General features: G+C 39.7%; 1 protein-coding gene across 2 annotated transcripts in view; it reads right to left on the reverse strand.

Moving 5' to 3' along the window:
* The window catches only part of lobo (coiled-coil domain-containing protein lost boys), a 177,232-nt gene that overhangs the window by 9,073 nt on the left and 146,681 nt on the right, over positions 1-21,478 (reverse strand). For both annotated transcript variants that reach the window (XM_074094125.1, XM_074094126.1), the window contains 4 exons: positions 3,092-3,286; positions 2,110-2,271; positions 973-1,158; positions 300-510 (listed from right to left, as the gene is read on the reverse strand). In XM_074094125.1, coding sequence (XP_073950226.1) covers positions 300-510; positions 973-1,158; positions 2,110-2,271; positions 3,092-3,286 — 754 coding nt within the window. The remainder of the gene's footprint in view (positions 1-299; positions 511-972; positions 1,159-2,109; positions 2,272-3,091; positions 3,287-21,478) is intronic.

Here is a 21,478-nt window from a genome sequence, read left to right on the forward strand (position 1 = left end):
TAAATCCGGCTATTGGACGTAGGTAGCTATAGAGTTGTGGATAACGCTCATTTTCGAGGCTTAGAGACTCGAGCCCTTAAGACTCCAGAGTCATAAAGACTCGACTATATTTGACAATTAAATTGGCTTTTTTTATGCGTATGGATGCAAGAAACCGTCTTTGCGGCCGTTGAGTCTTTTAGCCTCGAAATGAGCATTTTTCACAACACTAACGTAGGCCGTAGGCTAAAAACTAGATTTGTCTATATTAAAAGGGCAAGTTAAACGAAAGCTTCTAAAATACAGCGGCATAATAGTACCATCAGCGACGATATCAAGTTTCTCGACCCAGCTGGCGGGCATGTCCAGATGCTTCTCGGTGCTAAAAGCAGTTTTAGGGTCGGCCAGGTCGACTCCCACCAGGTCGCGTCGGTAGTTTGGCTCGCCAGCGAGGAGATGTTCCCAGCAGGTGAGGTTGCAAAGATCGTAATTCAGTTCACCTAGTCCGTTCTCACAGCTTTGGAGGTTGACCTTGAAGAGCGACGGAAACATTATTGGTTCCGATATTGTGTCTACATCGTTAAATTTATCATACGTATGCACCAGTACCAATATTAAGAGCGATTTATGTTAAAAATGTCAGAAAAAAAAACACAATTTATCTTCTTTCCTATTTCTTATTTTCAAAAGTAAAGTACTACCGAGTGGAATATTGTGTAATTAATTATCCATAAAACAGTGATACATATGTTTTATAATTTATAAATATTGCTTAGGTATTCTTTGTTGAAGCTTTTCGATATTATTTATTTCATATAGTAGGAAGGGTTTAAAAATATAATGTATTACAACATATATGTATATCACAAGTATCAGAACTACTTTTAGCACTACACGTCAGGGATACCACACCTTGATTTTTAAATTTGCCACCATTTATTCATTCTCATCTTTTTATTTGCCAAACTCTACCTACTTTAATTCTCTACTCACATAATAGTTCTCATGATTGTAGACGCTGTCAATGCCTTGGTACTGCGGCGCGTCGAGGGGATGCGCCGCGCCCTCGCTGGGCTCTATGAAGAAGGGCTCCTGTATGTCCATGAACCCTGGCAGGATCAACACCCAGGCGTGGGTGCGCCAGTTGTCCACCTTGTCCGGCGGGGGCGCTTCTAATTCCTGGCGCAAAAATAATAATAAAATAACGTAGGTATTTCACTAGCATTAATGTTGATTGTTGTTGAATGTTATTGTGAATTTAAATTTTCACTTCTCATGCTCTAAAAGTAGGTCAATATAGCCTTACAAGGCGGGAGTAAAGTACTTTAGTCCCTAGGGAGTAAAAGTAATTATTTTTTTATTTTACTTCGAGTGACTTAGATAAACTCAAACAGCCAGTACTTGGTCCCATATTCACGACGAAAATGTTACGTTCTTAGTGTACGTGGTATTATTTCTATGCTTTTTGCGCATAGAAGATGCGATTTTGTTATATCTGTGTCTGGTTGGAAAAAAATACTTACCGCGAAAACTTTGAAATTGTTGTAGAGCGTATATCATAAACGATTGAAATAAATTGATTATTCTCACAATGTCGTCAAGTGATAGTGAAAATTATGATGTCGAGCAAAGAGCAAAAGACATAATTGATAATCTTTTGTCGCCGAAATCTAAAATTCGAAATTCTTTCACAGAAAGCGTTTTCTCGCAATCGAATTGAAAAATAGAGTTTTCACCTCGAGACTAAAAATCAATATAAACCCTCGGATAAATAGACACCCTCGCTAAAACTCGGGTGGCTAACTTCCTCGAGTATACCATTGGCTTATTTTAGTCCCTCGATAAAAAATATACTATTTTATTAAACTAAGTAACATTAGTTACAGGAAAAAAAGGGAGGACAAAAGTTTCCGAAAGACAAAATTGTGTCAAAACACAGTTAATTGCACCGTAACGCATATTTGCCATAATTAATTTCAGGTATTGCAAAATATTCACAAAATTATTCTATTTATAAATAAAACCCGCGTACCTCACCCAAAAACTATGAGATTTGACATTTCGGAGACCTCACGCTACACTAGCGCCTCTAGCGGCGAATTCATTCCATTGGGTAAGTGATGGTTATACCGCAATCTTTCTGAGCCGCTCGTTCTCGATCTTGTCGAGCTTGGCCTGCGCCAGCGCAGCCTCCTTGATCTCCATCTCCGCGCAGTACTTGGACGTCATATCCGGGAGCGGCACCAGGCGGTAGCGAGGCTCCTCCGTTGGAGGCGGCGGGCCTTCCACTTTCTGCAAACGAAGTTAAAGTCGAAATATTTTTATTCAATTTAGGATATTTTATCACATCTATCATCCATTATCCCAGCCTATATTTACGTTCCACTCATACCTAATTTCTCCGCTAATACTATATGCTCTTTGGTATGAAGCGTAGTACATAGGTTAGAACATATTAGATGCAAATGTATTTTGGGCTAGAAATACCCTAATCATCACGTTCAATTCATCCTTTCCAGAGGGTAGAACACGTATACATGCATTAAAAACCGGCCAAGAGCGTGTCGGACACGCCCAAAATAGGGTTCCGTAGCCATTACGAAAAAAGTTAAGTAATACTTTTCTAAGGATTTCGTATTTTATACGGAATCTTCCTAGTTTAGGTATATTTTATACCTTAGGCTGCTATTTACTCTTAAACTACTAATAATTCTCAAGCAAACTTAGCCGTTATAGTTTTCCTTCTAAGTTTGATATACTTACTACCATCCTGAATTTTTCAAATTTTTCCACCCACCGGTTTAGATTTTAGATTTTAGAGGGCCCCTACCCTCTAAAATCTAAACCGGTGGGGGGACGCCCGATTTTAATGAAAATTTGCACTTTAAAGTTGAATATTTCGCAAACAGATCGCTGAATCGAAAAATCGTCTTAGCAAACCCCTCATGGTTTTAAAAGACCTATCCTACGATACCCCACACATAGGGTTCGATGAGAAAAAAAATCACCCCCACTTTACGTCTATGGTAGGTGCCCTAAAAAAAATTTTTTGATGTTTTTATTGTACCATTTTGTCGGCATAGTTTATCCGTGCAAAATTACAGCGTCTCACCGGGTTCTCGTCCGGTATCTCCGGGCAGACGGTCCGGTACCGGATGGCCATGCAGACGTCCCGCTTGGCGCAGCCGGCGACCACGTACGCGTCGTATCCGGCGCCGACCAGCCACGACACGGTCAGGTGCGCCAGCTCAAACGGGTTTGCTTTGCGCCGGATGATCGCCGTATACGGCGACATTATGCGTTCTGGCTGTGAGAAAATAAATGTAAAGTAAGTAGCCTAGTTCGGTCCACGGCCTCTCAAGCTGAGGGTTGTGGCTTCGCTTCCAGGTTCGCACTTATGTGTTTTTCAGTATTTATTATGAAACTTGATTTTGCCCGCGGCTTCGCCCGCGTGGAATTCAGTTATCACGCGCTGTTCCCTCGGGAACTATGCGTTTTTCCGGGATAAAAAGTAGTCTATGTCACTCTTTGGCCCATAAACTATCTCTATGCCAAAAATCACGTCGATCCGTCTATCCATTTCGACGTTAAAACGGACAAACATAGACCTGTGAGGAAACCTGCACACCCCTGCGAAGAAATTTAATGTGTGTGTGTGTGTGTGTGTGTGTGTGTGTGTGTGTGTGTGTGTGTGTGTGTGTGAAGCTTCTAAATACTTCTAATCCGCATATCGGGCTCGTGTGGAAACTAGGGCAAGCCCTGTAGTTTTGAGAGGAGGCCTGAGCCCTGCACTGGGTCGCATATGTATACCCGTATTGACCCGGTAGCTTAGCGGTGAGAGCAACCAAACTGTATATAGATAATGAGGTACTATAAGTGAAACTGCAATTCTATTATATTATCTGTCTATTTGCCAGGTATGTAACTGTCCGGACTGCATACCTACTTGACGTATAAAATAGAACTAGCTTATGCTCGAGGCTTTGCCCCTGTATGAATTTATAGGCTCTCTAGTGCCCTTGTAAATAAACAGGTGGCGCTGTACTGTATAATAAAATAATTACAGAGATAGAAAGAAAACCTAGAATACCACATGGTTTATATCTAAACTACTAGATGGCGTTATACCAGGAACGCGTTAGGTCGCAGTTAGTCACGAAGGATAAGAGACTTGCGTAACGACAAGCAAATTCAATAGATGTCGCTAGAAGTAGTGAAAAACAAAACTAGGTCAAAGTATCGGGGTGAAAACTTTATGGGTTTGTTAAGTTTCTGTTCATTTATTTATGTGATAGATATATGTGATATCGTCTCTGTTTAATCAAATGAAATACGGACGGATTCATAGATATGAGATATGATACATAAAATATCAGGAACTTAACACGGTGATTAGACAGGCCCTAAAAGTTGATCGTTTGTTTACGTTAATTTAACATCACATACGTACTACTGTTAAAGGCTGATAAAGTAGAAGTTAAAGAAAAACCACAAAACTGGACTTTCTTTTGTATCACCGTTGGAATTGTTATTTTTTTGTTATTTTTATACTATTGCAAAACAAAACAAAAGCTAGGAGCTGTTTAATCCTTATGTAGGTACTCTTTACACGCTGAGTATGGCCCTCTTTGCTTGTCGTATGTAAGAGTGTGTACTTATTTTAATTGTATTCTTTTTGCTGTTTTTTTATTCTTTTTTTTTCTTTTATTTACTTAGAGTACTTACATAAGCATTAATTATTATTTTTTATTTATTTTAATAAGCTAATATCAAAAATACCGTTTCGCTTTGCCAAAATTAAAAAATATATATTATTTAATTTATTTACCCTACCCTCAAATCGACCACTACACATTTAACTCTGTCATCATAACACTCTTCTTAAAAACTACCCCAATTCATGAACGGAAACTTTGTTTATTCATAACATTTTTCAGTCGAACGTAAACGTTCCATTGTTGTGGCGTGGGGTGGCACCCCCCTCCCCCCCAAATTGAATCCAAAGTTGCGGAAACAAAGTCTGCTCCAACTTTGGCGACTTTGGACTTTCACTCTCGCTGTCAACTTTTAAACTTTCGCTTTTCACTTTTTTTACGCCGTTGTAGTAGTTTTATTTTGTAAGTGCACTTAGCGTTTTGAGTTCAAGTTTTGCGCAGTCTCTTAATGTAACTAACTACTCTGAAAGACTCTACCCACTACACCGTGCCATGTCATGACCGTCATAGGAACGTATCAGGAACGGAATGTCAAGCGCATATATGTATGACACGCGACGGCGACGGTTGGTCAGGAGTGGGCACAGTCTCATACTTTTCAATACAAAGAATTTATTTTTCACTTCTCATGCTCGTAAAGTTCATGTTTATGCAGGATCTGGGTGACATAAAATGACTTTTTATGCTCTAGTGCATAAAGTAAAATCTTCGATTAAGACCATTCAATAATTCAGGCAATTAGGTCTAAACAGCAACAAACAAAGAAGTTTCTATTCTATTTTTTTAATAATTTTTAATTTGTATAAAACTAAAAATCAATCAAATCATTCAAAATAGATCATATGAACTAAAAAAATATAATTGTAATAGTGATGCGTGAACAATAAAAGGTACCCAGTAAGTGAAGAATTGTTTCCAATGTTGCTATTTAATTTCCTCGCCATCAAAGTGAAAAGCAGTGTAAAACTCGAGCATTAAACCCATTTTTCCCTCGACGTGTATCCATCCTCGCCGTACCAACTCGGGTGGCTATTTGCACGTCTCAGGTAAAATGGCTCGTTTTATGCTCTCTTTGTACAATCTACTATTTGCCAGACACGTTGATAATACGGTCATAGTATGATATGGTGTAATGGGTAGAGACCTACCTCCTAAGTACCCCCACGTACAAATTTTTGCACATAATGTCCAATCAAATATCAACTTTTCTTGATTGTCATTAAGTTTAAAATTATTGCATTAAACATTTGACGCCGGGTCTCAGGAGGTTACACTAGTTCATTAATGTCGTTCGGGAATCGAAACAAAAGATCAGTCGTCTTTTTCTAGCTCATCTGAATCTTCAGGAAAACGAAGAAAACCGCCGATTTCCGAGTGACATTAACATCCTAGTTGATTTTTACTATGCCCTCTACCAATGGTCTAATGGTTTTAAAATTTCGTATAATGTATAGAAATAGTTCCGGTACCGTAAAAAAGTGCCTTTTAAATAATATTTTTTTTAATTTGAAACTTGTAGGCCAATTATGAGGTGTAAATTAAATTTGAAGACTAAAACTTAAAAAACTGGGACTTCATTTGTCCCATGAAATATTAGTCCGTATATTAGAAACTTAAAAATATATGCTAATTTTACTCGTATCGTATGCTAAGTACATGAAATAAAAGGATCTGTGCTGAGGATCGCAAATATATATTATATTATTGTTATGACAGTAGGCGAAAATTAACCATTCATCCCTTAGCTCCGCAAAAACTCGGGCTAAAACTTTGAAAAAAATAAAGGGAAAAATATCTATTACACATACCTACTATTACCTACTATTAAAGACTAACCTATATAAGAAGTCTATGATAGTTAAAATACGGTAATGTCTGAGTGACGAGAAATGAGTTTAACGCGTACTTGTGCGGTTTTTTACATGTTATAGAACTATAATATAGGATTTTTTACAAAATCAAATAATTAAATTGCGTACGTGGGCTGAAATTCTATTGTACAAACTGCGTTCTTGGCTAAACAATACAACTCAGTAAACGTGTCGTAGCACGTAGATGGTAATGGCGTAGCAGTGCTACGAGGCGTAGCGATCGTAGCAAAACATATCTGTCAGACTTAGCTACGCAACAACAAGCAACAAAAATAAATCCCAGTCCAGTGCGAGTCGAACTCGCGCACCGAGGGCTCCGTACCCATGTATGTTGTAGGTATGTCAAAATATATACGCTACCAACGGATGCCATTAAAAAAAAGTGTTAGCAGAGCACAGCTTTTAATTTTATCGGTATTTTACTGGCCGAGATATCTTAATTTTTAATTTAATTCTTATTATTTGTTGTTTTAGCGAGCGCTATTGTTTAAAAATCTTTTATTTAACTTGCAATGTATGTGCGGGTCAAAATCTTGCAAGTTGAATTTGACCCACTTCCAGAGGTCAGATTGACTTGAAATTTAGCATACTTATGTGAATCTGGTAACAATACAATAATCTGACAGTGACATCCTGGTGCTCCGGCCAGGATCGTCTCTGCAGGACGGAACTCCTCAACGGTAAATGGCATCGACTTGAAATGTGGTACGGAAATGTTGTACCTATGACAATGCAAGTACAGTCACAGAAAGTGCAGTCAGCAAGAAAGCTCGTATTAAAAATGAAATTTTTAACAAAAAACTTTTTGTCTGTAGTATGGTTCTTAATACACAGCTATATGACAGACAGAGATACACAGACTGGATAGGGTTGCGTTTGTCACCTTTCAAATAAGGAGCCCTAAGAATGATGAGATGACAAAGACGTCGGACAGCACGAATCAACTCAATTCAATTGAATCCAAATCCGTTCGGCCATTTGAATGAATACAAACACTCACTTTTGTCTAAAAGGTTGACTTTTGCTACGGGATCTAGACTGTGTTTACTATATCTGTGTACAGTTATGCGAGTCATTAGAACCGACACATAAATGGTCCTAGTGACTCTGGAACCCTAAAACTTATTCATTCTACTTACTAAGTATTTACGCGCCACAAATAGGGCTGGGCGCACGTCGACATCGATTATCGACGAGCAGTTATCGATACTGACCGGCTCCCACGGCGGCCCCCGCGGGCAATTACGCATTAGGGGAGAATAATTATTTCTCTTTGTTATTTTTTGCATTGTTTTTTTTTTGTAATTACTGGTTTGTAGTATCCTATCGTATTAGTAATTTGGTACAATGTGCTATTTGTCAATTATTTTAATAATGATGTTAGTAATTGGCGCGTAATCCGCTTATGGTTTGAAGATCATTGTGAGTAAAAGTTTAACTAAATGGAAATAACTTGATAGATCTCTTATTATCAGAAGTACATGGTACTTTTAGTTTACTTGGACAATAAACATGTATCTATATGCATATAGTGTAGTAACTAACTTAGGCTAGCTGTATTTAAATCAAAACTGACTAAGATAAAATCTTATAGTAACAATAATTTATCAACAAGCCTTACTTGCTAACTCGGTATCGCTAACCGCCGCAAGCGCTGCTATCGCCCGAATAATTTACACCGTTTTGATTGGTCATCCGCCCATTTACATAATGGGCCATTAGTGACTTTTTGTTTACGACCAGCCAGTCCTGTAAACTATGCTAATCTAAAACAGTCTACATCCACACAAATTTAAAACACATAAGCTCTTTTAGTCCTACCACACAATGCTACGTCCAGGATTCCATTTGCATAGAAATTATCAAGTTATAACTGCTGATTTATCCTAAAGCCAATCTACAGTACCTTGATTTTAAATTTTAAGTACAAGGCACAAGGTAGCTTTTGATTAATAGCTCGTTAATGAGATACGAGCTTGTTTATGTTATTGGTGGGTGGCTGAGTCCGCGGCTAACCTTGAGTCTGGCTAACTGGGGCACGGATATTTTTTCTTTTATTTGCACAGATTTTCATTAAGAGAAAGAAAACTTTACAAGTTTTTTTCAGAACTTGTATTAATTTTCTATAATCGTTGTTTATGTAGAGTAAAACAGAAGAACGAATTAGTAACAACCGATGTTTTTGAATTTTTACTCTCTTGCTGATACGTTACACAATTTGTTGATTGTTATTACTATTGTGGGTACCTTTGTCTGATCGTAGCAATAATTCAAGCTTAGATTTAAGTAACGATGAATACAGGGGTTTAAAATCATTAAAGAACTTTGACGAAAAACTTTTCTTAATTAAGTAAGTACCGAAAACCTCGATAAATCGACGCGTGCGAAACAAAAACGCTCCCCGGAACCCATCAATAGCGCAAATTCCACGAATATCTTCGACAAACGTAAACACGCAAAATCCCTCTAAAGGTACACCGCGGTCTCAGACATGTGCGGGACATAAATTTGGCGAGCTTTACCAAGGTATAGGGGTATAGGTAGAGGCCGGCTATGTACAATACATAAGGAGTATGTACGAAGCAACACGGGCGTCACTTATCCGCGCGGAGGATGCGGTGGCCGTCCGATCGCCCCCCTTTTAGCCACCCCAGCCACCCCCCACCCCTCGCGATTCATTAAGTCGGGCGCGGCCGGCGCGGCGGACGCGTCGCGGAGTCTCCGTGAATTCAAATTAGGGGCGGCTCGGACGTCGTGCACTAGGCGGGGGGGCAAGTCGATGACAATGTCGATGGTTTTACTTTGCAGTTGTTTGGTTCTATGAAGCTAGGATCTTATTTGGTGATGGGGTAGATGGAAAGTAGTCATCTTACAACCAGACATTTGCACTGTCAGTGGTGTAGCACTGTATGTAACAACTCAATTCCCAATGGTTTACTTTTTTTTTACGTGACATCAGTGGATGACAAGTATGGAAAAGGTTCTATACACTAACTGCGACGTGTTGTCTCCAGACATACCTTGCTCAATTTTGTATCAGGATCTGGGTTGTCTAGCAAAAATATTTACTACATTTTACTTTACCTTGTACTGTAGCTACTTGTGTTCTTGTTGACATATCCAAAGAAGCGTAAACAAGATACATATTTGTGATACTTCTGGAACGAGTGATGCATAAATTAGTCTCTAGTACTAAAACTAAACAAAAAATCATCAAAAAGTATTAATACCTAAATGTTAAACCCGACAACAATGCAGAAAAAACAAATAAAACCACTATAAATGTTCGATTCTCCATAATTAATCAGCTATTATTCCTAAACGAATCAAAATTCCTCTACTGACTAAATCAAAACTACAGCTTACACTTTTGCAGGGTTATCCAGGCTTTGGTTCTACATTCTATATCAACGCATATAAATATCGTGGTTTCGAATTTAAAAACATCGATAACAATCGATTCACCCACGTATTTGGCCGCATCACTACCACCCTTTGTCTCGGCAAGACAGGCGCGGGGCGCGGGCGCCGGACGGAAGTCGCGCTCGCAACGCGCTAAATGATTCAAAACTCCGGACCCGACCTGCAAGATTTACGAGTACCCGGTACCCGCTGGCCGGCACCCCGCCACCCGCTACCCGCTACCCGCTACCCGGGTAGATTAAGGACGTCGCGATATTGAAATACGCTGAAGTACTCGTGCTGATAGGTTTTGATTATTTATGGTGGGTGACTTAGTTTAAGGTGCGACGTTTTTGGACTGTGAAATACGTATTTAGTTTATTAATACCTCTGACAGTTGCCGTGTTTCAAACATGAATGAAAAATTGGTATATTATTGGGTATGAGAGAGAGTAATTTGGACAGAGTGATGCTCGATGCAGATGTTGCACTTGCTCTCGCTAGTAACATTATTTTTCATTCATGTTTAATCAGAACACGGCAACTGTCAAAGGTACTAGGAGACTAGAAGCATACCTACGCTAAGTTAATAAAGTTTTTGTTCTACAATGTGTGGCCCAGAACCGGGGATAATATTAAAAACAGAGGCTCTATTAGATCACTGGTAATTGGATCATCATGGTCCCACTTAATTAAAATCAAAACTTAACTTTTGTTTTTTTTTTCTAACAAACTTAATCGTAAATTCAATGTACTTACATCTTGCTCGCTAATCCTGCCGTGAAGCAGCAGTGCTTGCACTGTTGTGTTTCGGCGTGGAGAGCAAGACAGCCGGTGAAATTACTGGCACTTGAGGTATCACATCTTAGGCCTCTAGGTTGGCAACGCATCTGCAATCCCCCTGGTGTTGCAGATGTTTATGGGCGGTGGTGATCTCTTACCACCAGGAGACCCACTTGCTCGTTTGCCATCCAGTCGAATAAAAAAAAAAAAAACTTATGTCCGCCATCCTAAAACCCAACTGACGTCGCCTGTCACGCTACAAATATCAAACATTTTGCTTTACATTGCTTCTTCGAATAAACTTTAAAGTATAATAAAAATTAAAAAACTAATTATTTTTAAAAGTCGCTGAAGTAATGTTGTTCAGTTTGACGAGTACGATCTACGTTTTTATTATTTGCCCCTGTTATAGGCCACACACGGTATAATATATACGTTGGTTGTTGTAACTGGTAAGGTAGGTAACTAAGATATTTATAAGCAACGCATGTAACTAAATACTAGTTATTTATGTGGCTGGTGCATAATGAGAGGCATTAAAGTACGAGTGTGGTTTTATGAAATAGGATCACACGAGTGTTTTAATGCCTAATTATGTATAGCCGCATACATAACTTTATCTACATGCATATCATAAGTTTTCTATAGTATGTTCAGATATGGCCTGTATTTTGACTTTGACTTTGATTTTGACTTTGACTGACTTTGACTTTGACTTTGACTTTGACTTTGACTTTGACTTTGACTTTGACTTTGACTTTGACTTTGACTGACTGACTTTGACTTTGATTGAATAATTATTATCTACATGCATGTCATAAGTTTTCTACAATATGTACAGATATGCATTGTTAAAAAAAGTATTACCGATACTTTAATGTAAACATTAAGATGCACTGTACTTTAATGTGAACATTAAGATGCACCCGCAGATACCAGGTTTCTTAATCAAGGCCATTTGATAGTCGTTTCTGAACATATAATAGGGAAGTTATGATATGCATGTAAATAAAAAATATTAAAATTTTGGTGTACTGGCTGCTAATAAACTTGTAAGCTCGCAGCGCGAAAAAGAAAGACACTAAAATCAGCTGTCTTGTCAAATCCCTTTTCCACGCTCCGCGCTGCGTGTTACTTTTTCACTATAAAAAATAACGTTCTATTTCATTACTCCACTACAGCCTAGATTAACATAACATCCGAGAATAGTTTAGGTATTTTTACAAATGTCTGTAAGTGGTGGTTTCCAAAATTGCTAAATATTTTTAGACCACGACCAGATCTGACCAGACCTGGTACCCGATTCAAATCTGCATTGGCATGCGTAAGTCCCGTGATAATACAATAAGCACCTGGGCGACCGAGCTTTGCTCGGGCTAAAACTCTTTATTAAGCGTTTTCCCGGAGATAAGACCAAGGTAGATCCATTTGTCATTCCCAAAAACCCTTATAGATAGATACTTATGGTAGTCAAATTTATGAGGTCCGTTCAAAATCTTTTCCACATTAGGTAATTCTTCAACGGGTAATGGCAGCGACTTAAAACTTGGTAGGTGCAGTCAGCATCAAAAGTAGCGGATCACTTTTTTACTCTGTCGCATTGACACATTGACAATCTTGCATGGCAAGGTACGAAAGTGTACAGCTACTTTTGATGCTGACTGTACAACCTACGGATATATGGTTTGGATGGATGACAGTCAACAAAAATAGCTTAGGTTCAAAATATACTTTTTTACAAACTTTTTACTTGTTTACGTTTAGTACGTGTTATACAATTTTTACTCTCCGTGATTTCATTTGTACCTACTAGCTATTCATATTCGGGGATTTTTAGAAGCAAAACAGAGCAAAAAAAGCCACAGACATAATTAATCGTTGTTAAATTTGTGCCTCAGTTAAGTCGTGAAGAGTTTCTTATTTACAATGAACCTATTTAGTTCGTCGTCTACCTTACGTAAATGCTATTTATCGGGCTTCTATCACTTCTGGTGGCTCGTGCTAAGACAACGACATCAAACCGGTAGAAAATCATTTCCATGGCTTTTGTAACCGATTTTGAGGGTACCGTAGTCAACTAGGAACCCTTATAGTTTTGCCATGTCTGTCCGTCTGTCTGTTTGTTTGTCTGTCCGTCCGCGGCTGAGCTCAGAGACCGTTAGTACTAGAAAGCTTTTAGCTTAGGGGTTCCTAAGACGATTTTTCTATTTAGTGATTTGTTTGCGAAATATTAAACTTTAAAGTGCAAATTTTCATTACAATCGAGCGTCCCCCCCTCTAAACTGTTGGGTGGAAAAATTTGAAAATATTCAGAATGGTATAGTTAATATATCAAATTTACAAAAAAATTATAGCGGCTAAGATTGCTTGGAAATTATTAGTAGTGTAAGATTAAATATCAGCCTCAGGTATACAACATATCTAAACATGGAAGATTCCGTACTTAATACGAAATCCTTAGGAAAATATTGGTATTGGTCTTACTTATTTTTTTCGTAATGGCTACAGAATCGGTCCATCCGGTTAACCGCCCCTGCCCCTGACGCAAAAAGTGCGGTGGCATCGTAGCTCTCAAACGGATGGACCGATTTCGTGAAAGCGCGTTCTCTTGCGGTGGTTCTTATCTATGTTTGATTATAATCGGATCAGCCATTTTTGAGATGACAATATCGGGGAGTTTTCAACTTTTCCGTGTTGTTTTAATTTTTGTTTAAATGTCTTTGAACCTAAAGATTGCACTACATGACTGTGACAAATGGCCATGTAGATGTAAAACTTACGTGTACTTTGTAAAGTTGACGCCCACCGATTGTAGAACGATCACGCGATAAACGTGTCGCGCCTGTACCTACCATTCGTCGCGTGTCGCGAGTCGCGCGAGTGGTGCGGCAAGTTGTTTGTAATGTTTTTGGTTTCATTTTTTACCTTAGGCACTACTGCTTGGCATTACCAATAGTGTCATAGAAAATTTTACTTTCCCATTACACTACTGGTAGTGCCACGGGTAATTAAGTCGATCACGGGTAATTTTGTTGTATGGTCCAATGAGCCAATGAGGGCTATCGCGAATGAATTCGCCGCTAGAGGCGCTAGTGTAGCGTGAGGTCTCCGAAATGTCAAATCTCATAGTTTTTGGGTGAGCTACGCGGGTTTATTTATAATTAGAATTCATTATGGCAATTATGCGTTACGGGGCAATGAATGTCTGTGTTTTGAGACAGTTTTGTCTTTCGGAAACTTTTGTCCTCCCTTTTTCCGAACAAAACGGGACTAAGCAACACTGTGGGTGGCTGGATGTTTTTATGGTATGGTTTTAAGGTGTTTTAAATATGATTTTAATCTAAACTTTGTTTTAACGCCCGTAATAACAGACTCTGAAAGCCACACTTAAAAACCTCACACAACAGTGCGCCATCTAGTGAGACAAAAAACTATAGCCCTCATTAGAGAAGTAGTGTCAAGGGAAAGTAAAATTTTCTATGACACTACTGGTAGTGCCAAGCAGTAGTGCCTAAGGTAAAAAATAATAGCACCCTAAAGTGTCCGACACGCTCTTGCCCGGTTTTTTTTCCATCTTTGTCATCTGGCCTTTCATATAGTATCTGCACTTGTGATGTTGCGGGTATCCATGGCTGATGATTTTTCGTCCAAAATTTCACGTGTAGACTTAGTGGTTAAGGTTTTAGGGTTTCGTGGATCCCAATATATCGTATATCGGGCCAATTTTTTTATTCAACTGGATGGAAAACGAGCAAGTGGGTCGCCTGATGGTAAGAGACCACTACCGCCCATAAACATCTGCAACACCAGGGGTATTGCTAAGATGGGATACCTCAAGTGCCAGTAATTTCACCGGCTGTCTTACTCTCCACGCCGAAACACAATAGTGCAAACACTGCTGCTTCACGGCAGGATTAGCGAGCAAGATGGTGGTAGCAATCCGGGCGGACCTTGCACAAGGTCCTACCACCTGCAAAACCAAGCTACAAGCAAATCAAGCTGCAAGTAATCTTTGTGTTATTTCAGTCGTCCAGCCACCTATAAACAATTTCATTCAAATCTATCTAAGTGATTTAACGTGAAGGAGTAAAATAAAAACATACGCACGCACGCACTCTAAAACTAGCAAATAATAGGACTAACTTCTTAGGCAAAGTTAAGGCAATGCTCTTGACCGGATTTATGTTATTGATTCGCTGTACCTATCAAAAATATATTTTTAAAAATACATTCGGGGAAAGCACTAAACAGTTTGCACATTAATTATGTTTTATTTAACTGTAGATATAATAAAATTTAAGTATTAGGTAATAAAACAATTTATATTTTTTCTCAAGTTTTTGAACATCTTCGTACAGTCGAGTTCATTAACTTGTGAGCAAAAATTTTATCAAAAATATCTGAACACGACTCTATTGTTAACGTTCAGATATTTTTGATTGAATTTTTGCTCACAAGTCTATGAACTCGACTGTACCTACTGAAATAAGTACCTACATATTATCATTTACCTGCACACTGTACCGTTGACAATGTAATTTCATGTATTAATTCAAAAACGACATAAGTGCTCAATCGTATTCTAATCTCGATTTGACAATAATATAAGCGCGTATTGGAAAATTATGTATACCTAGTGCCATCCACGAAGACACGTGATTTTGTCAAACTTAGCCATTAATGACATTGTAATAAGAACCATGGCACGCGTCATCGTGAATGACTCTACCTTGACGCATCCACCATTACTTCTCATATTTCGTTTTCTAGAAGTTTTTACCGTGCAATGGCAAAACCCATTTGACACTGGCAAAATTGTCCCCACAAACGAAAAACCCTCTTTAGTAGTATACCTACTCGTACGTAATTATCCATAACTTATTACAATCAACGATGTTTATTAAGATTTATAATGCCTCCCACCTTCCCCTCCGAGCGCCGCCGGTTCATTCACATTCAAGGCACTCATTCTCATTCCATTCACTCATTGTTTGTTTTTCGATCTGCATCGCCGGACCAAGTTTCCGCATGCTGGTACTAAAACAGAACTAATTGAGGCGGGGTAATTATCACGGGTCGGGAAAACGCCCGTCATTTTGATTTAGTTTTTCCTGTGTAGAGTAGATACTTCGTCATCATCATCATTCCAGCCGATATGCGTCAGCACGGGTCTCCTCTCAGAATGAGAGGCCGTGGGAGGTAGTTCTTCATGCACATCATTAAATTCCTTAGCATGTTTGTGTAGGTTATTTCGCGATGTTCCTTTACCGCCATTTTTTTTAATAATTTCCAAATGAAGCCATGATGGCCTATTGGTTTGACATATCGCCTCTCAAGCAGAGGTTCGTGGGTTCAAACCCCGGCCCGCACCTCTGAGTTTTTCGCAACTCATGTGCGAAATTACATTTGAAATTTACCACGAGCTTTACGGTGAAGGAAAACATCGTGAAGAAACCTGCACACACCTTTGAAGTAATTCAATGATATGCGTGAAGTTCCCAATCCGCACTGGGCCCGCGTGGGAACTACGACCCAAGCTCTCTCATTCTGAGAGGAGGCCTGTGCCCAGCAGAGGGACGTAAATAGGCTGCGATGATGAATTTCCAAATGAATTTTCCACTATTACTAACATAGTGCGATCACAGAGCCTTTACGACAGGATACCCCAAAAATATGACAGGTTGGCTCATTGATAATGAGCAACATCTAATTGTGGACGTGTTTGCAGTTTTGCGTTATGACCAACAACACATTCATATAGACCTGAGACCTTAAAGTCTAAAGCACTCTGAATTATAATCGATTTCGCCACTTCTTTCTTTGAATTGGATGATTGATTCCGTTCTATGAATTGGATGAGGATAGAAAGAGCTAGTAAATGCGACTTTATGCGATCACGAGTGTCCACGAGACAATACGGCACATACTCGGAACATCCGAAGGGAAACAGAACTGTTCAACACAAATTCAGGTCTAATATTTCTGAGAACTTAAAACTATGATCTGTACGCATTTGCTTTTCCGAAGTTCGCCTTTGGCTGGCTGAGGCCAATATGCAAATGTAAACTTTCCCCGTTCAGCGTTCTCGGGGCGACTGCACTTGGCCGATTTACGACCCTCCCCAGCCTTTCAATTGAAACTATGACTCTTTGCGGTTCATACGCTGCAAAACTTCCTTTGTCATACAGTATCCATACTAATATTACAAATGCGAAAGTGTGTTTGTATGTTTTTTATGTTTGTCCATCTTTCACGTCGAAACGGAGCGACGGATGGACGTGATTTTTGGCATAGAGATAGTTTATGGGTCAGAGAGTGACATAGGCTACTTTTTATCCCGGAAAAATACACAGTTCCCGAGGAAACAGCGCGCGATAACCGAATACCACGCGGGCGAAGCCGCGGGCAAAAGCTAGTAACTATATAAGTACACCCCCTTTTTATGCTGGGATCTCCCTTTTTATGTTTTATACGACAGGATCAGATCGCACGTACCCATTGAATTGTATCAAAGATTACCGGCTGGCTCTTGTTCGTTATCGCTTGAGTAATTAACGTGATTGCGCCGTGCTGCAGCGTTGGAGGCAGGACGCCTTAGCTAAGACTCGACATGCAATAGCCTATTTACGGAGCCGGGTAGGATATCAAAGCAATCTGGCCAGGCCGTCCAGGCGCAATTCGGGGTTGCTCCTTGCGCATATTGCATGCACGTACCAATGAAGTTTGCTTTGTAGGCGGTAATCTGCGGGGGTGTATCGGCTGGGGTGGCGGGCGGTGGGGTTATGTACACACGGAGCCCGAGGCGACGAGGTAGGCAAATGGCCGGCGAGGCGGGCGCGTAGGCCGAGATCTCGAGCAGGCGATATCGATCCGCGGCCGGCCGCGGCCGTCGCCGGGCCGCCGCCCTCCCGCGGCGCGACAAAAACACTCCTTTGTTTGTCGACCGTACCCCGTGCCCCACGAGGACGTGTTTACAGGGGCTTTGACACGTTCCAACAACCTGGCGGCGGTTTGCGTTGATAATGCTAAAGGTTGCGCGCCGCCCAAGGGTGTGCGGGAACGACGACACTCTCAAAAAACAACTGTCTATTTTTCAAACCTTTATTTCACACCCTAACCAAATCATCTAGCATCGTACTTAACTTCTCTAAGTAACTACCTCATTAATTCTTTAATAATCGAACCTGCATAAAATGTTTAAAAAGTATCGATATCGATAAAGAATTAATCCTCTTGTCCTGTCCCTGGCGCGGCGCGACCGCGCGGCGGCGGGTGGCGCAAATCACTCGCGCGGACTGCCGCCGCTCCTCGAGAGCTGGGAGCCCGCGTTGTGGACATTTTGTTGCTTTTTTAATTTTTTTATCGATAAACTTTCGAGGCGAGTTCTCGTTTCTCGTGGAGTTGAGAATGCTTTATACACTTGGTACGTTATGGTTGAACTGCTTTAGACAAGGAGGTGACTGTTTGACAGTTTCGTTTTATTTGTTCGTAGTGTTTAAAATGTTTAGTTTTTGAAGCTATCGTTCTTGAACTACTTATGTTAACGCGAGTTATATTTCTAATTATTGTTCTTTTTAATAAGCCGTGGTGGCCTAATGTGGTAGATAGTGGTTTATTTATTTATTTTATTTTTTATTTTTTTGTCAATAAGAAATTACAGAAAACCAATGCGCTGTAAAATTCAGGTTATACATTATATAGATTCAGATCACAAAAAGAAATAAAAGAACATACAAAAATTACATCCAAAAAAGAAACTCGGTGGGGATTTTTGACCTAACGGCTTCTTAAGCAGAGGATCGTGGGTTCAAATCTGGGCTCGCATATCGGAGTTTAGCGAAATTCATGTGCGAAATTACACGTGTTAACCATGAGCTTTAATGGTGAAGGAAAACATCGTGAGGAGCTGCACAAATCTGCGAAACAATTCAGTGGTGTGAATGAAATTCCCAATCCGCACTGGGCCCGCATTGAAACTACAGCCCAAGCCGGGAAGAATTTTGAGAAGGTCTGTGCCCAGCAGTGAGACGTAGTTATCAAAGTTATCAAAATCTCTTAAGAATTAATCATTTTAATTGTTAAATTTTATGTTAAATTACATTTCAAATATAAAATAAATTAATAATAGTAACCATCGACATCGATACTCTCAGTCGCAGCACACACAATTAGAGCGCAGCACGGCCTCGCATGAGTGGCGTCCGCGCGCGTCGCCGGCGACGCGGCCCCCTCCCCAAATCGATAGCGATACCTACGGGCATCGATAGCTGCCCGCCCCTAGCGTCTTGTTCGAAATTCGAATAACGCTTGGTCAAGCGCGTCTCAAAGCGTGGCATGCTCTAATTTGGGCTAGGGCTGCCTACGGTACGCCTTGGTTGTATTACAATAGACGTGCCGCGTTGGAACGCTCAAAATTTGAAGCAAGAGCAAGCGTTGCGGAGTGGAGAATCTCCTGTCGATAGTAATAGTATGGAGCAAACTCTAAGCGTATTTAATTTATTGAATCAGGCGTTACTTTGCGGAGGTCCATATCAATGACCTAAATCAATTACTTTGTTCACCCACGACCTATAACGATAGCTAAATGTATATTCACATGCAGCTCCTCCACCTCCACAGTATAAAAACATACACAAATCACTCAAACCCTACTATCACCATCACAGTATACTGACGCGTTTCGCACTCAATCAGAGTTCATCCTCAGAGCAAAAAAAGCTTTGGCGTGTTAACTGTTAGGTGATAGTTGTAATTGTGTGATTTGTGTGTGTTCTTACAGTGTAGAAGTGGAGTAGCTACATGAACATAGATATATTTGTTGCATAGACGCGTAGCGTAGTGGGTGAGCGAAATAATTGTTTATACATATTTCATTATATTTTATTTACTTAACGGGCAACATGTTCATATTTATCTGGGTATCCGTGACAACAGACATTACTATTACAAATAATGTTTTCTACGACAGTAGAAATTTATTCTCGGCCTTCATACAATTTACATAGTGATTTCTGTTTAACTTCTTAGTCCGAAGGTCATATCGGATACCTACAAAGAGAAATTCCCCGAAGGACTAAGTCTAGCAGTTTTTACAAAGCAAAGTAAGTAAATTTATTTTTTTAGACATTACTTTAGCGTTGTTAACATAACGGAACATAATAAAGCAAAATATAAGTAACTAGATAAATAATAAAATATTATGCCGTAACAAAGATTGGTCATACAAAAATGTCGCAATGAAAATATGTATTATTTTTACAACCAAAACATCATATTCTTATGCCAAATGTAATAAAAATAAGTTTGATTTCGTACTATTTAGGGTGGATAGCCTAACTAAAACTATAAACGCGAATGTCATCCGGTGGCAGCGTACTTTGATTTCATCCCAGCCTATATACGTCCCACTGCTGGGCACAGGCCTCCTCTCAGAACAAGAGGGCTTGGGCTATAGTTCCCACGCGGGCCCAGTGCGGATTGGGAACTTCACACGCACCATTGAATTGCTTCGCTGGTTTGTGCAGGTTTCCTCACGATGTTTTCCTTCACCGCAAAGCTCGTGGTAAATTTCAAATGTAATTCCGCACATGAATTTGGAATAACTCAGAGGTGCGAGCCGGGGTTTGAACCCACGACCCTTTGTTTGAGAGGCGATAGGTCAAACCACTAGGCCACCACGGCTTTTTTGATTTACATATATACTAACGAAACTTTGAGTGGCTAAATTACACCATAGATATGCTTTAATAAAAATACCAAGTGTGTTTTTGAGCTGCTGCACTAAACTGCTAAATTGTATGCTCCTCTCATCCACTCAAAGGTTGACTGGTAGAGATCCCTTATAGGGATAAGTTCGACTTTATACATATATTTACTCGTTCTCAACGATCTCAACGTTTGTCAGTTGTATTGCATTGTAATTTATAGCTCTTTATTGTACATAAAACAAGTTAAAATAACTGTTAACAAGATGTACAAAGGCGAACTTATCCCTTAAAGAGATCTCTTCCAGTTAACTTTTGAACGATTGAAAGGGCATCAGAAACAAGAGTAGACACTACAATACAATTGTGTTTGTTTATTTATTTTGTACAATACACAATCAACGTCTTCACATATGATAAAAGTCTTCACTTGCCGTCAGGCGTGATGTACATATTCAAAAACATGTCTTTTTTGCATTACCCGTATTAAGTGTGTTTTACCAATTTTTCACCAAATACCTTGAATGCTTACTTCATATATTTACTATCATGCTAAACAACAACCGGAGCGGAGTAATAATTACCTCCACGTTTCGACCACATTACAGTGGCCGTGGTCGACACGTGACTACGACCACATAAGGCAATGGTTAAAGGCAAGTGAATGCAAGCAGCTTACTTACAACAAGCAGAGTAAGCTTACGAGTACAGTCACCAGCACCAATATCTGACACAACAAGCGTGCATAAATATCTGATACGACTCTATTTCTACGGCCGGAAGAACGTGTCAGATATTTTTGCACGCTCCGCTGTGCCAGATATTAATGCTGGTGACTGTACATACGTTTCTGTCCAGCTGACTAAGTTAGCTGACGGAAGTTCGAAAAAAAGTTAAACGTTTTCAAACGACACATAACTGTGAAAACTTTCCGCATAATTCTAATTGTGACTTATGTTTCATGCTGATACACAAACTGAGGAGACTGGCAACAGGTGGTGTCGTTACGATTTATTTTATAGCA

The sequence above is a fragment of the Choristoneura fumiferana genome, chromosome 11 (assembly GCF_025370935.1).
Source record: "Choristoneura fumiferana chromosome 11, NRCan_CFum_1, whole genome shotgun sequence".
NCBI lineage: Eukaryota > Metazoa > Arthropoda > Insecta > Lepidoptera > Tortricidae > Choristoneura > Choristoneura fumiferana.